Source organism: Pygocentrus nattereri, chromosome 14 (assembly GCF_015220715.1).
Source record: "Pygocentrus nattereri isolate fPygNat1 chromosome 14, fPygNat1.pri, whole genome shotgun sequence".
NCBI lineage: Eukaryota > Metazoa > Chordata > Actinopteri > Characiformes > Serrasalmidae > Pygocentrus > Pygocentrus nattereri.
In genome coordinates this window covers 24,212,038-24,227,500 of record NC_051224.1, presented here as the reverse complement: position 1 = coordinate 24,227,500, position 15,463 = coordinate 24,212,038, and the positions used below count along the sequence as shown (strand labels likewise).

Sequence of the window (15,463 nt, the reverse complement as noted above, 5' to 3'; positions counted from 1 at the left end):
AGCAACACCCACAGTACTCATAAATACTCACATACCACTGCCTGTGGGAGTGAAATGCACAGTCAGGGATACACACCAATCTATCACTCTTACACACACACACACACACACACACAGCCTGCAGGGCCTCTAACCAATACTCCACTCTTACCTTCCGCCGCGGCATCGCCTTTGCCTTCACTGTATCTGAGTAATACAGCCGTCTAATATGAACTTTATGACGGAAAAAATACGCAGTTATTAATTTTTCACTCTCAAACACTGAGAGCTGACCACTCACTCCGGCCCTGCACTGAGTGAACTCCGCTTCCGCTGTCACATTTCAAAATAAAAGTCTCTGTGTTGAAAACACAGCGAAGAATTTAAATGCGCCACACCACTTCGGATCGTTGCAAACAATTTTTTTGTCATATTATTTAGAGACATTTTTATTTATTATCCAGTGAGGTAAACACAAGTGCAGAGGTTTAGCGCTTTTAATTCCATCGGACATAAACATGCACGCACGAAATTTCGCCTGTACATGTATCCATTCTTTGAAACAGTAGATGGCATGAATGCACAACACATCAAGTACTATACTGACACTAATACTAATACTAATGCTACTACTACTACTAATTATTATTATTATTCTAGACACGTTTCTGTGTCGTTTTCTTAGAAAGCAACAGGAAGCAGCACTCTCTAAGGCTGAAAGTGTCCAGTAATATCCAGTAATGAAGGAAAATTGAAGAATAAATGTAATTCACAGACAGAAACAGTCAAAATCATAAGTAATTTGTAGCATCTACCCTGCAAGCACGGTTACGCTTTGTTGCCCACAACATTGTCACAGCGTTGAAATGTAATTCCTCAGAAAGTTATCACAATGTTATCTGATAACTTTGTGACAATGTAGCGTCAATTATGTTAATACATTGTCACAAAGTTATTTTTTATTATTATATTAGAATTATTATATTAGAATCCTCACATCCTTACAATGTGTATGGTACTGCATGGAATGTTGCTACGTTACCAACAGGAAGTTCTAACACTGCACAGCAACGTTACTGGATAATGAGGTTGTGACCATGTTGTTTGGACACTTGACCTGGCAAACACACAACATTGCTACAACGTTGTCCACTCTCTTACAACATTGTCAAAAGGTGGTGCTGTGTATGGTGTTCCAGGTGGGGGCTAGGGTGATGATAGGTAGTTGTTATGGTACCATAGGTTTCTGTGGTGTTCTAGGTAGCTCCTAGGAGGTTGCTATGGTGTTCAAGGTGATTTCTAGAGTATCATTACATGGTTGTTGTGGTATCCCAGGTGGCTGCTAGGGTGCTGCTAAAATATGACAAAAAATGGGAAAAGAAAAATAATATTAATCAGGTAACAATAGTTCTGCTCACTGGTAATGACATCACATTAACAATAAATATGCTTGTAGGGCCCCGTGTATTTCATAAGCTAGATGCATCAGCTGTTTCTAAGTTTAAACTAAGACTAGTTATAATGTTACTTCAGGTTTACACGTTACTAAATCAAAATACACACCAGTTTTTACGTTGAGCTTAGTATCTTCTCAATAAATTTTTGGTTAGGAAGCTAAAGGCCATGTGCTGTGAATTTACTTACATTTTTAAATAGAACTCAGGTATTAGCTTTTAGCTTCATGCATTAAGCTTACATCACAGCTTCCACAGTATCTACACTGATAACTGTTAACTGCTAATTTGTCAGCAGCCCAAAAAACATTGCTTAAAAAGCTGCACATCCTGTTGTGGCAAGAAAATGTTAAAAATAAACAAACAAACAACGGCTACAGGTTTTCCATTTTATTTAGCCCAACTTTAAAAACATAAACGTGTAAACTACATTATCACTACAGCTGGAGTTAATGTAAAACTGCTAATTCACCCTTTAACCCTGAAGATCAGCGCAGACTGCTGGTCACCATAGCAACGCAGACACCAATCTCGCCTAGCTAGTGTGCTTGTGTTTATAATCACTCCAGCTGGTTTCCTGATATGTTTAATCTGCAATGAGAAACTGACAAACACTAAAAAGTCAAGAAGCTGAAGTTGCTTCTCATTTGGCAACTTATTCAAATTCTTATGTTCCACCTTAAATGGTTCAGCAGTTACATTCGGGTGCCTCATGCACCATTTAAGGTGGAACAGGAGAATTTGAACGGGAAGCTGCCGATTGAGAAGCGACTTCAGCCTCGTAAAAAGTTTAACTTTAAGAGACATTTTACAAGAAACTCCTACTTTTGAGGAAGAGTTTCCTGCTGGAGATGTGAGAGAAGCAGCTATAGCTGAGTTAAAGCTTAAAGCAGAGCAAAGTACGTCTGTGATTTGGTTTAGATTCCTTTTATTTATTCTATACTAATACATTAGCACATACTGGGACATATTCATAAACTGGAAAGTGGTTTGATTTTTTTTGAAAGGACAAACTGACTTACATTTGGTGTTGCCAACCTCTAAACTAGTGTTAACTAAGGTCCTTAACGAAGTGCAAACTTTTGCTAATCTTGTGCAACCCAGTCCTGAGGTCTTCAGCAATACTTAGTCAAGAACGATCACTTTGTGACTGACAAATTGTGCAGCAACAGATGGGCTACAGTCTGAAATTGGACATCAATACAGTGGACATATAAAATAGGTAGACCTCATGAAGTGGTCAGTGAGTGAGTGATTAGAGTGAGTGGTTATGTCTTCGCTTGAATGTTAACTGGCCTGGCACAGTGTGTTTCTCTGAATGTAACTCCTTCGCTGATATACATTTAATGCCATTGTGGCGCAGTATGGCACAAAGCCCACAGTGGTGAGCGGCACTGTAGCGCTTTTACAGAAAGACAAGATGTAGAAAAGGGCCTGCGTGTGAACAGGAGGCCTAAAGGAGTCCAGTAGGCTTAAGAGGAGCAGAGTGGCTAATGCACAGAATAGTCTGTAGATGCCACTATGTCTGTAATTGCCGGTTTCAGTCTCAATCAGCATGGGGAGATGGAGGCTCAAGCCCAGACCAAACAAAGCCCCTGTGTTACGCAGGAGGCCAGCAAAAGGTGTGGTGTCCAGATGCACCCAGTCAGGATGCACACACCACTTCTGGGCCTTCACCAGACTCCAGTGTGGGTCAGCGGAGGCGGCGTCCAGTAACACATACAGCCCCAGAGCAAATGAGAGTAAGAAGAATGTTGTGTGGACATAACCTCTCAGGGTAGCACTGTAGATCCAAGAGGCTCTGTTAAAGACTTTAGCCACTGCAATGCCTGCAGAGACAAAGAGACACTTATTATCACATTTGAAAAATAAAATTTCATAGCACTGTGTTGCATCTCACTTACCACTTTATTAGAAACACCTACATTGTGGTTCTATTAACTGGCCACTTTATTAGAAACACCTACCTTGTGCTTCCACTACCTGTCCACTTTATTAGAAACACCTACCTTGTGCTTCAACTAACTGGCCACTTTATCATAAGCAGCTATCTTGTCTACATCATTCATCATTGGTCAGTTTCTGACCACATGACTGCTGGGTTTCTGATAAACTGGCCAGTTGATATGTGTAAGGAGTGGTCCATATTTTTGTTTAAATTACCTGTAGCGACACCAGCAATGACCTGGTGCGGGAAATGAGCAGCAATGAAGATCCTGGAGAGGCAAACAGAAACCTGCACTGCCCAGAACAGCATCCAGAGACAGCCATGCACGCACCTAGCAGCAAACAAGAGTTTACATACATTATGGTCATAAAAAAAACTTTATACTGACATGAGAGAAGCTTCACAGTGTCAGCAGAGATCTGCCTCACATTAATAACACTTCTGTTCGCTGGAGAAATAAAGTCGTAATGTAACCACATAAGGATGTAAACATCTCAGACGAGTCAGATGTGTTTATAACTGAACAGTGATGGGACACTTCCTTTTCCACTTTAGACGCTGGGCAGATATGTGCGAGCCTTTGTTTTGTTCCGAAGTTAAGCTTATCTTTTAGACTTGTATTTCAAGCTTCTATAAAATGTAAATGTGCGCTCCTGATAAAAATGCATTTGTTTGGAATCTTTAGCCTTATCGCAACATTTTTCAGGTCAGTTTAGGTATGTATTTGCTTGTTTGTTTGTTTCTTTCTTTTTTCTCATAGACTTCCATTCTTTTTCAAGCTTCTACAAAATATACATGTAGAGCACTCAGGGGTCGGGTCAGCATCTCAGGCTTATTACATATCAAAACGTATTATTATTCAGTAACTACAGGGACGTCAATGCAAACTGGCTGAGCTATTCTCAGGTTTAATGTACACACACACACACACACACACACACATATATGTGTGTATATATATATATATGGGTCATTCTTTAGAAGTGTCCACTGTCCTGTCTCTCCATAGGAGTCACTGGTTTCACTGATCGTCTTTGATGTTACATATAGTAAAGGTAACACCAGTGACATTTTAATGAAAAATGCATTTTATAAAACGAATGCTGCAAAGCATCAAACCACATGTTGCCAGTCATGGAATGTCCACTAATATATGTAATTTAATCCATTTGTATTCTATTTTTTTTCAGAATAAAGAATGAAGAACCTCAAAATAAAGTCGGTCACACCAGTGACTTCAACTAAAAGCTTCATATGAAATCATGAACTAAATGAGAAAATCTCTGATATCTAGACACAGTTAGATAGAAAGACGGATCACCATGGGCTTTTCTTCATAGATTCTCAGAAAACAGGTAAAAGGAAGTCAAATGATGTCATCAGTGTGACTTTTATGACAAAATAAGAGATTTTTGTTACATGGTACTTTCATTATGTTTTGTAATATTTATTTGGCATTTGCTTTCTTTATGTCATTTAAACCATATATTTTATGGTTATGTACAGGTTATTGTAGTTAAAATTGCAGATAAACCAGATTTTTACCTCAAAATATGGCCTCAGCCTTTAAAAATGACTGTGAGGACGAGCTCTTCTGCGGTGCTTGGAATTCTATATGATTGATTTATAAACCAATATTGCTAAATTGAGGCTCGAGAAGGTGTAATTGTTAAAACAACCTATTGTTTTATTTTAAAATATAAACAAATTGTAACCCTAACATGTTTTTAAGTGTAATATATCTGTAAATGCTAGGGACCCATATCTATTCTTAGGTGTGTAATAACACTTTGGGCCTGTTCATTTAAGGGGTTAAAGTTGATCAGATGAGCCATATCTGCACATTCCTGCAGGTCACCTGTGATTTGCTGCTTCCTCAGCTAGCAAGAACATAAGGATAGGATGAAAAGAGAAGCCGCAGGTGAGATGGTCTGTCATGGAATCCAAAGAAAGCGACAGTGATGAGGCTGAGAATATTCTAGAAGGTGCAAATATGAAGGGAAAAAAATCCCACCCATGACTTTACTTACAAGAACTTTCTGATGTTGTAGGTTAAAGACTGTTCTTGGTGTTTATAATAAATTAACAAAAAAACAAGCAAACAAAAAAGATATTAAAGTCTTTCATGTCTATGATTTTTCCAATTATGCTTGCATGTCCAGCATAAACTATTATTTACACTGTTGTTATGGTAACACTCAATAAAGAAAAGAGTTTAAAAATGGAATTAGAAACACTTTTAAATGGCTTTTTATCTTTAAAGTACATGTATAATTTGGAACAAAAAGGACAAAAAAGATTTTCTTGGATGTGACTACATTGGTTTATGTAAGGGTAGGTTGGTTGACCAAAGGGAAAGAAAGAATTTTTTCCTCACCACTTTTTAACAGGGTCTCCCTCTCCTTTTAGTAAAAGAGGCAGCAGGGATGTCACCATGGCATAGTAGACCCCCGCAGCACCCATAGCATGACCTGAAGGGCTTCCTGTAATGACAAAGAGCTTTTAGTCCTACTGTTATTACACTTAAACTGCTGCAGATCTGAGGACAATACTGTGATTGTAAGGTAGAAGATGAAGGCAAGGTGCAAATGACAGGTTTAAGGTAAAACGACATTAACTGTAAAATGGCAGAATAAAAGTCTAAAATGTCTCTTGAATGTCTTACAAACTTCAAATGTTTGTATTTCAGTCAGAAGTTGCGTCAAACCCAGGTTGAATCATAAACGGCTCTGTACTCCCTAAACAGTGTTCTAGCTATGAAAGTTTAGAAAGTCTAGCCAAACAGTGCATCATTTATCGAGTCTGTATGTGTTTAAGTCCCAAACAACTGTTTCTTAGCTATATTTTGCTCTGTTGGGCTGCAGGATCCAGTATTTACTCCTACGTAGTGCACTATGTAGGGAGCAGGGAGTCATTTGAGACCCAGTGTAAGAAGAGGAGCGTCTGGATTGTTGCTGAATAAGACTCGCGGTGGTGATTTGGAGACCAAAAAGCATTTATAAAGCGAATGTTTTTATGTTTTTTTTACTATAAACACTGCTGCATTATCATATGTTCCTTGTTATATGACAAAAAGTTTAAAAAATCATAAAATGACTGCAACATATAGTGATGGCCAAATGAACGTTCTACACATTGCGACACCATACTCTAAAGGAACCACATTTTTGGGGAATACTTGTTTATGTCAATAATTATTACTATCAGCTTAAATTTTTTTCTGAGAAAAGTGTGTATTTTATTAAAGTTGGCCGCTGATTTTATAAAAGCAATAAGCCACTTGAGGCCTTGCGTTACAGTGTGGTTTTATCACAGGAAAGGAGTTTTAAGAACAGGCTTGCTTATTGCTATAGTAGTCTACAACATTTTTGGTGATGGGCTAATTAGAAGGAGAATTCAATAAAATATCTGAAGGTTCCTCACACAGGCTGGTGAGATTTCTGTCCTGTTGGGTGGCATTTGCTAAGTCCACTTTATGCCATCCTGTCTGGTATTAACTATAAGTTTGTTTGTTTTTTGGTTTAATTTTTAACACTACCTGAGATAATTTGGGGAAATTATGCAGATTCATTTTCTTCTAAACAATCAGCCCATAAAATTCCTCACACATTTCTTATGTTTTTCGGGCATATGGAACAGGAAAAACACCAGACACCAAACATGTCTTGGTTGATCAACTACATTTGGGGTGATGGAGAAATTCTGCAAATTAGATTTTTATCGTTTAGCCCTATGGAACCAAGCATCTTGCCAGTGATCCATTCTGATAATTTGGTGGCAACCCCTTTGATAAATCCACCACTAGAAGAGTTTATAGCACATTCACATCAGCTGGAGTGCAAGGTGTCAGCATGAGGAATTGTAGCTTTCAGTGAGTTACCGTGCTTCCTATAAGGCTTCCTTCAGTGTTGGACGCACCATGGCACAGTTCAGATCAATACATGCTTACTTTTGACTGGTTTACTCAGAGTAACAATGTGTTTACTTCTTCAAAAAGGTAGTTTTGACACAAACTGAACAATATGTATTAAATAAATGCAGCAATGACACTGAGGAATCATGTTTTTAACAGAGAAGCACAGATTAAAGAGGATCTATCATGCTTTTCCTGTTTTCCCCTTTATTTCAGTGCGTTTAATGTTTTGTGCATGTAAGCGTTCTGCAAAGTCCCAAAGCTCAGCGTTCATTCCAGCGGGAGAGACTCTCTCTCACAGAATCCTCTTTTCTCAGCTGCTTGAAATGCCTCACTGGAATTCCGGTCCAAACAGAAGGTGAATAGAGATGTACCGTATGAGGAAAGTGTGTTTTTGGAACGTTGAAGCTGTAAATCTATTCTAGTAGATAAACAATGAAAAACGAGCATAATAGGCCCCCTATACATTGCAGAAACAACCAAAATGGCCTTAAAGGTTTCCCTACTCCACCCACACTAAACAAACTGTGGTCTGACAAAAAAGGCAATTCTAAATGAACCCAGGTTCAGTTCTCTGCTGGTGGATTTTGGTCCAGACCAAATGCATCTCTTTACAGATGCTGATATCGTTCCTGCAGCGGATAATGGTAAAACAATAAAACAACAGCAAGGCAAAGCCATTAATTTTGGCAGAATGTGGATTGCATTGAATCTGCAGCCTGATTGGTTACACTCAAATTGACAAATCAATCATGAAGAAGAACATATCAAACATACTTATTATTACTTTGACTGTAATACACACAGGCATTCAGAGTATCTATTTTTCTATATATAATTTTCTCTCCACTTTAGTCATTTCCAATTCCACCCACTAGACTCCCGAATCACACGATACCACCTGCGCTAGGAAGGAGAAGACTAGTGCAGGCTTCCTCTGAGACCTGTGATGCTCCACTGCATCTCTTCAAACTGTCGCTCATGCAAAGTCGTTGGACAGCCGAACAAGCTCAGAGGAGCTAACCACCAGTTCTGTTACATCGTCTAATTAGAAAGGTATGCAACAATATAGTCATAAATTTCCTTCAATTTAATTTTGTTCAAATATTGTAAGAATCCTGAATCTTGTACTGAGTGTAGTGAATTGAAATGAATTGAGCTGAATTGTGGGCTGAGTGTATCATTACACCCCTGCTATATGTGTAATGTGTGCAGTGTGATACCAACATCATCATTATCATTGACCGCTTAATCCACATAGGATTGCAGTAGCAGTTGGGAGAGCAGAGAATCCCAGATGACCCTGTCCCCCGCAACTTGCTCCAGCTCATTCTGGCGGACCCCAAGGTGCTCCCAGGCGAACTTGGAGATATAATCCCTCCAGTGGGTAGGACGACCCCGGGGTCTTGTCCCAGTGGGTTGTGCCTGGTACACCGCCACCAGGAGGCATCCGAACCACCTCAACTGGTTCCTCTGAATGCGGAGGAGTAGCGTCTCTACTCTGAGCACCTGACCCTATCAAGTAGAGTGTAACCTGCCACTCTGCAAAGAAAGCTCATTTCTGCTGCTTGTATTCGTGATCTCATTCTTTCGGTCATTACCCACAGCTCATGACCATAGGTGAGGGTCGGAATATAGACTGCCCACTGAACAGAGATCTTTGCCTTATGACTCAGCTCCCTCTTCAACACTACAGTCCAGTACAGTACAGTGACCGTATTACTGCTGCTACCTGTCCCAGCCTGCCTCGCCATCCCTCTTCCCATCACTTGTGAACAAGACCCCAAAACACTTGGCACCCCATATTCCTAGAGGACCTCCCACAAGATATCTGGGGGCACACAGTCGTAAGTCTTCTCCAAGTCCACAAAACACATGTAGACTGGGTTAGCAAAGTCCCATGCCCCCTCAACAGTCTGCAAGAGGGTGAAAAGCTGCTCCATTGTTCCACGGCCAGGATGGAAGTGTGAAACCAACAGAATTATATAAATTATTTAATTATTTATTTATATAAATTAAATAAATAAGTTAAGTGATACTTTTTTAATCCCACAACTGGGGAAATTCCACCTCCGTATTTAACCCATCTGTGAAGTGAAACTCCACATACACACTAGTGAACACACACACTAGGGGGCAGTGAACACACTTGCCCGGAGCGGTGAGCAGCCCTATCCACGGTGCCCGGGGAGCAGTTGGGGGTTAGGTGTCTTGCTCAAGGACACCTCAGTCATGAACTGTCGGCCCTGGGGATCGAACCGGCAACCTTCCAGTCACAGGGCCAGCTCCCTAACCTCCAGCCCACGACTGCCCCCAAATAAAATACAATATAAAATAAAACTCCCTAAAAAACAAACATGACGTCACTAAGATCCCCCCCCAAAATGTCACTGTGATTTTCATCTTGGAGAAATGGCTGTATTTTACGGTGTGAACCTACCGGGGCCGGTCTCACAGGTAGTGGGGAACTGTTGAATTTTTGGTACAGTGGAGTTGCCATAGTACAGAGTCTCCTGAATCCACCAGTACGGACGCTCTCCAAACAAAACCCTGACCAGTGACCAAGAGAAAACACAGCATTAATGTGAAAGCACAAACATGAGGTGATACATACTGGATTGTTATGTTTGTTCAGTCAGTGATGCTCAAGTTGCAAACAATGTTGATTCAAATGACATTATTTATGACTATTAACTTTCATTACTTATTAGCAATATTTGCTTGAATGATCCTAACTGATCATACATGTAGAGTGTGATATAAGTGAGGTGAATCACTGTATGACTTATTTTGAACATTTAAACTTTAAGTTTCCCTTGTATCGTTTTTTTTTTTAGCACAGACTGATAAAGTGAATAAGATCAAATTAAAGTTTTATGCACACAAAACAATGGCTGACATAACTTTTAATGTTTTGCATGCAAAAAAATATTAGAAATAACTGATAGACAGTTCAGCAGTATCCATGGTGGGCAAAGCCTCAGTGTGCACAGTAGAAACTCCAGCTTGGGTAGATGATGGCCAAATATCTATCTAGCTAAAGTGATGGTGAGATATCTCACAGTAACGTGATAAAAATTATTTAGGTTATGATTATTCATATTTTTTACCCATTGCTACTGTCAATCGTTCTTTCTAAATAAAAGTGTGAAGTGAAGGTTAGAGATACACTCTCAGCCACGTCAGCTGGTGTTCAAATGTTATGGAAAAATGTAAATATAGCAAACATAGTGTAAATATAACTGTTCTCTGTTTGATAGATACATAGACAGACATACAGACAGATAGATAGATAAACAGATATATCTAGATAGATAGATAGATAGATAGATAGATAGATAGATAGATAGATAGATAGATAGATAGATCAATTGAACAATTCAGCTTAGATAGAGACAGACAAGCAGACAGAAAGAGAAGATAGATAGATAAAGACACACACACACACACACATATATATATATATATATATATATATATATAGAGAGAGAGAGAGATAGATAGATAGATAGATAGATAGATAGATAGATAGATAGATAGATAGATAGATAGATAGATAGATCAATAATTTTTGAACAATACAGCTTACTATGAATTACATTATTAAGTATGGAACAAATGTCTAAATGTATTCTAAGCTGTTGTAGATTGATGTACTTTATTGAGAAATTTGGGTGATGAAAACAATAGTAAACACATGAATACACATACAAAAATGACTGCAAAGATGTCAGGGTAAAAAGATCTCATCGCTCACCATTTGAGCACCAGGTTGATCCAGTCTCCCACCACAGCCACCCACAACAGCTTCACCCCGACCGCAGTGCGCAGGTGGAAGCAGATGGGGAAAAACACCAGGAAGGTGGTCCGCAGGTCTGCCACCGCTGACGCTAAAGCAAACCAGCCCTGTGCGTGGCCGTAATGCAGCTGCAGGTATTGAGTGGTGCTTATCCCGTAACCATGGAGAACCTCCATTACCGCTTGAGGCCTCAGGACGCACCAGCGGTTCTCATACATGGGAGAAGTCTGAGCTGGCCAGATGGACCTTGTTCACATTGAATTCAGAGCTGAAAGCTGTGCTGCTGCCTTCTAAACCTCAGGCCTCAAAGCTTTCAGCCGCATCGCTTCCTTTTATTTGCCTGCTGCCTGGTCACTAGGCACCACTTGAGCTTCGGACCTAGTGGAGAAAATTGGGAAAAATGATCTCCAAACATTACTCTGGGGTCATTAAGTGGGTGGTGGGTGGTGGGGGGAGGGGGGCTGTCATTGTCACACATATGTATAGAGGGGCCGGAGTTGAAAGCTAATTTTAGCCCTCATTCTCCATCAGCACACCTACTTGTTGTAAGAGGTGTTATCTGTGATATGTGCTGTGGGTTGCCAAGGTTACTTTTTTCACCCTTTTAACAACACAGAGTGTAGTCATGTGTTTAGATGAATAGTTGGACACAAAATGTTTTCAAAAGTTTTTCCCTCTTACCACAAATATAGGAATAAGCAGAGACATGTTTGGTGTCTGCAGGTTGCCTCTTTAGTCTTAGCACTAGAGGCTAATGTAGCTAACAAGCAATGGAGGTTAATGTGATCTCGTGATGAAAATGCATGTAATGAGGTTTAACTATGGGCACTGAAATGCGCCACCAACAGAGGGTTCAGTCTGTATAAAATCCTCTAGTCTGTTAAGCTCTAATGCAAATCATGTGTAGTCCAGCGATGCCATCATAACTGTGAACAACAGCGACCCAATTCAGCTGCTGGTCACCTGCTGTTAACTTTTATTATCGGTTCAGTGAAGTCTTTCAGAGATTTTACTGGAACTGTTTTTCTCTCATAAAAGTTTTATTGTTATGCTGGAATAATAAATGTATACTGTAGATGACCTGTGTACGTTTATCTGATGTGACAACCAGGCTGCAACTGAGACGTCCCAACTCATTCTGAGTTTTGAACAGTTCCCTTTAGCCTTTTTTATTTTCTCAACAGTTGTTACGATCACTAGCCTAAACTAGAGAGAGTGCACGACAGAGAAAGCTTGAGAGTGTGGGATATTTATGTAAGCATATGAAAATGGCAATGCATAAAATCACTCATTAGAAAACAAGCCTCGGTCCGATTCAAACCCAATGTTGTATGCGGAAAATCGAGTGCACAAAATTGTGTTGGCATATTGCCTTCAAATAAAACATATTTACTGTAAAAAAACTCCACTTGTTAGAAAACAAACTCACCCTTGGGCTGTTGTAAACTGTTGTGCATGAAAAATGGCCCAAAGGTGGCCCAAAGCCCAATATTTTGTCAGGTGCCAGGTTCAAGTCAGGAAATAATACCACACAAAGTCATTAAAATTGACCAAAGTATGGACAGAACTCATTCTGAAGCAATGTTTGAGGCACGTACTGTATGTGTTGATTTAGGCTTGCAGTGTGCCCTAGGCCGGTTGGCAGGGTATAAGCTTTCATTACAACATTAGGACAAATCCTAAGAAGCAAGCTTCAGACACCAAACATGTCTTGGTCTACCTTTGGGGAAAAAGGTAAGCTTTAATGCCCTATAATAAGTAGACTATTTACTAACCTTGTGTTGCAAATGTAGCACAACATCCCACAAACAGTAAGGACTTTTCCTGTTGATCATTGCAGCCAACCTAATGCCTCAAAGCAGGATGTACACAGTGACGACGTGCAGGACCTGCACACACACGGCATCATGTTTTTTACGTGGGACTTGACACGAACGGCTCATATTTGGACAGTCACATGACTCCTTCCCATAAGCTGTACTCATTAGCTCATTAGCAGGCTCTGTCCATGCGCTCCATCACCACTCTGCAGGATGCAGAATTTTCCGGACGGCCCAAGGCTGTCAGCGTCGCCCGTATGGAAAAACAGATGGGAGCTGTTGAGGGGAGACTGTAAACAGTATCAGAGCTTCATGCCCTGGACACTGGCTTTCTCCAAGGCAACAACACTCTCAGCACTGAGGTATCTGAGACCTATATACAATGAGGAACAGCCTGTACCCCAAAGGCAGCAACACAGGCCTGCTCTCCCAGTGATACAACACAGGAAAGGAACTGATCATCAACACTGATTCTGAGTGGCAGAAGAATGCAATTTTTGCACTGTTGTGAGGTTAGACCAGCTTTATTAAATCTCATTAACCACCAAATGACAAACAAGATTCTAAGAATCTAAGTTTCTGTGCAAAATATTTTATAGTGTGCAGGGTTGGAAGTACTGGAATAAGAATATTGGGAATATGTATTCGGAATGTAGAAATGAAATGTTCAGTTTTCAGAATACAGTCGATTTTTACATTTTTAAGAGAATAGTTTTTGAATACTTACCCACTTAAAAAAACATTTTGCTACTGTCAGAACAAAACCTCCTATTCACATTTTTGTTGTTTTTCAGTTTTTGACATAATCTGAAAATGCCTATTGCTCTTTACAATTACCTGTGTAAATTGATGATTTCATGGTGAATAAACCAAAAGAAATTGACCAAAATGACTTAGATACAATCTGGTTCCATTGACTTACATTAAAAGTAAAGTAGGTTTTTTTCTTCTCTTGTAAAATTACTATTTTGGAAATACAAGACTTTTTTTCCTGACAGCAGCAATGTATTTTATCGAAAGACCAGCACTGTTTGTTTATTAATTATTATTATTAAAAATCAGTGAGTGGTGTGTATAGACTTACTCTAAGGATAAACTCCAAAAAGTGCTTCTTAACAAACACTGAAGTTCCTGCTAAAGCCTGAGTACACTGATAACTCACTGTGATGAGCCAGTTGTAAAACAAAGTATTAGCAAACTCTTTTGAGGGATGATTAAACTGAGAAGTGCACATATTTTTGAGTAATAAGCTTAGCTTTGTTATTGTAACAGACTTGAACTTGTGTTCTGTGACAAGTTATCTCTCCTTCACTGAACATCCCATAGTGACTCACATTATAACTAAATTTGCAAGATTTTGTTACTGAAATGTGGTAAATTGATATGGGAAAGGCAGTGAAACAAACAGATAATGAGAGCATTGATGAGACTTTAGTATTCATTTTTGTATTAATTTAAACAATTACATTTGTCATTAAACATAGTAACAGAAGAATTGCATGAAAAAAAACTATCAACCAGTAACAGCGAGGAATTAAACAAAAATGACAGCAGCATTTTCAAAGTATTTTTTCCAACCCTGGTAGCCCGTTCATGAAGTTAAGCAGGTAAATTTTAGAGAGTTCATTCTCTAGCATTTATTCACTGGGATATTACTGCTTATTCTGAAGGTGGGCTTAACCTGTAGTTGTGTTCTGTTAGAATAGGAAGCGCTGCATCAGGCTACCACTGATGGCTGAACAAGCAAGGCATAGTTAGGCCTAGAGTGAATTGTTGGACAAAAACTCTGTACGGCACGTTAGTCCAGCCCAGAAACAGTAGCTACGACTATAAAACAACTGTGGGCAAAGCCTGCATAGATCAGCCATGCCTTTCCTGACTTAGCTCTGCTGTCAGTGAACGTTGAAGAATAAAAACATTATACATAAAATGTGTATCATGTCATCAGATCATTTTTGTTAAGCAACTGTGACACACTGGTTAATAAAACAAGGTGTGACAGGGACACTGATTTAATGATTAATTCAATACAATTTTGATTTCAGTGTTTAATTTTAATCCAACTCCAAAGGTCTCAATATGAACAGACACAATAGTTTCATAATAGATACTGAATAATTCCTAGTAAGTACGGAATAATTAATAGTAGATACTAAATAATTAATAGTAGATACTGAATAATTCATAGTAGTTACTGAATATATCGAAGTTGACACTGAGTAATTCATAGTAGATACTGAATCATTTATAGTAGTTGCTGAATAATACATAGTGGATGCTGGATAATTAATAGTAGTGACAATAAATCATAGTAGACAGTGAATAATTTACGTCAGTTACTGAATAATTCAAAGTAGTAATTTCTAGTAGATATTACTGGTTTATTGGACTATATTGGATTAAGTATGAATAAACTAGATGCTTATTTTGCTCCTGCTCTATACGGGCACATGTTCAACAGGATTTCAGTGAAGGTGGTCTGTGAAGTTATGTTCTCATGACCCATTAAAAATAAACCAGGAACTTTGGAAACCAGGAAGAAACACAGGA

General features: G+C 39.1%; 2 protein-coding genes across 4 annotated transcripts in view; both read right to left on the bottom strand.

The window, feature by feature from the left end:
• The window catches only part of kat7a (K(lysine) acetyltransferase 7a), a 28,561-nt gene extending 28,256 nt beyond the window's left edge, over nucleotides 1–305 (bottom strand). For all 3 annotated transcript variants that reach the window (XM_017715460.2, XM_017715461.2, XM_017715463.2), the window contains exon 1: nucleotides 152–305. In XM_017715460.2, coding sequence (XP_017570949.1) covers nucleotides 152–166 — 15 coding nt within the window. In that variant the 5' untranslated portion in view covers nucleotides 167–305. The remainder of the gene's footprint in view (nucleotides 1–151) is intronic.
• A 1,977-nt stretch (nucleotides 306–2,282) lies between these two features.
• Nucleotides 2,283–13,118, bottom strand: g6pcb (glucose-6-phosphatase b, catalytic subunit). Its single transcript, XM_017715496.2, has 6 exons — nucleotides 12,869–13,118; nucleotides 11,052–11,471; nucleotides 9,735–9,844; nucleotides 5,759–5,864; nucleotides 3,597–3,712; nucleotides 2,283–3,262 (listed from the first exon to the last, which is right to left on the bottom strand). The coding sequence occupies exons 2-6, from the start codon at nucleotides 11,309–11,311 to the stop codon at nucleotides 2,721–2,723; spliced, it is 1,134 nt and encodes a 377-aa protein (XP_017570985.1). The 5' UTR covers nucleotides 11,312–11,471; nucleotides 12,869–13,118; the 3' UTR covers nucleotides 2,283–2,720.
• Nucleotides 13,119–15,463: the final 2,345 nt, after the last annotated feature.

What these genes read in the sequence shown, in the direction of transcription:
- g6pcb (XM_017715496.2), bottom strand. Translation starts at nt 11,311, where the DNA reads ATGTATGAGAACCGCTGGTGCGTCCTGAGGCCTCAAGCGGTAATGGAG. An exon ending in TACCTGTGAGACCGGCCCCG is followed by an intron (nt 5,865 to 9,734) that starts GTAGGTTCACAC and finishes TTGTCATTACAG; the next exon opens with GAAGCCCTTCAGGTCATGCT. An exon ending in GGAGACCCTGTTAAAAAGTG is followed by an intron (nt 3,713 to 5,758) that starts GTGAGGAAAAAA and finishes GTTTGCTGCTAG; the next exon opens with GTGCGTGCATGGCTGTCTCT.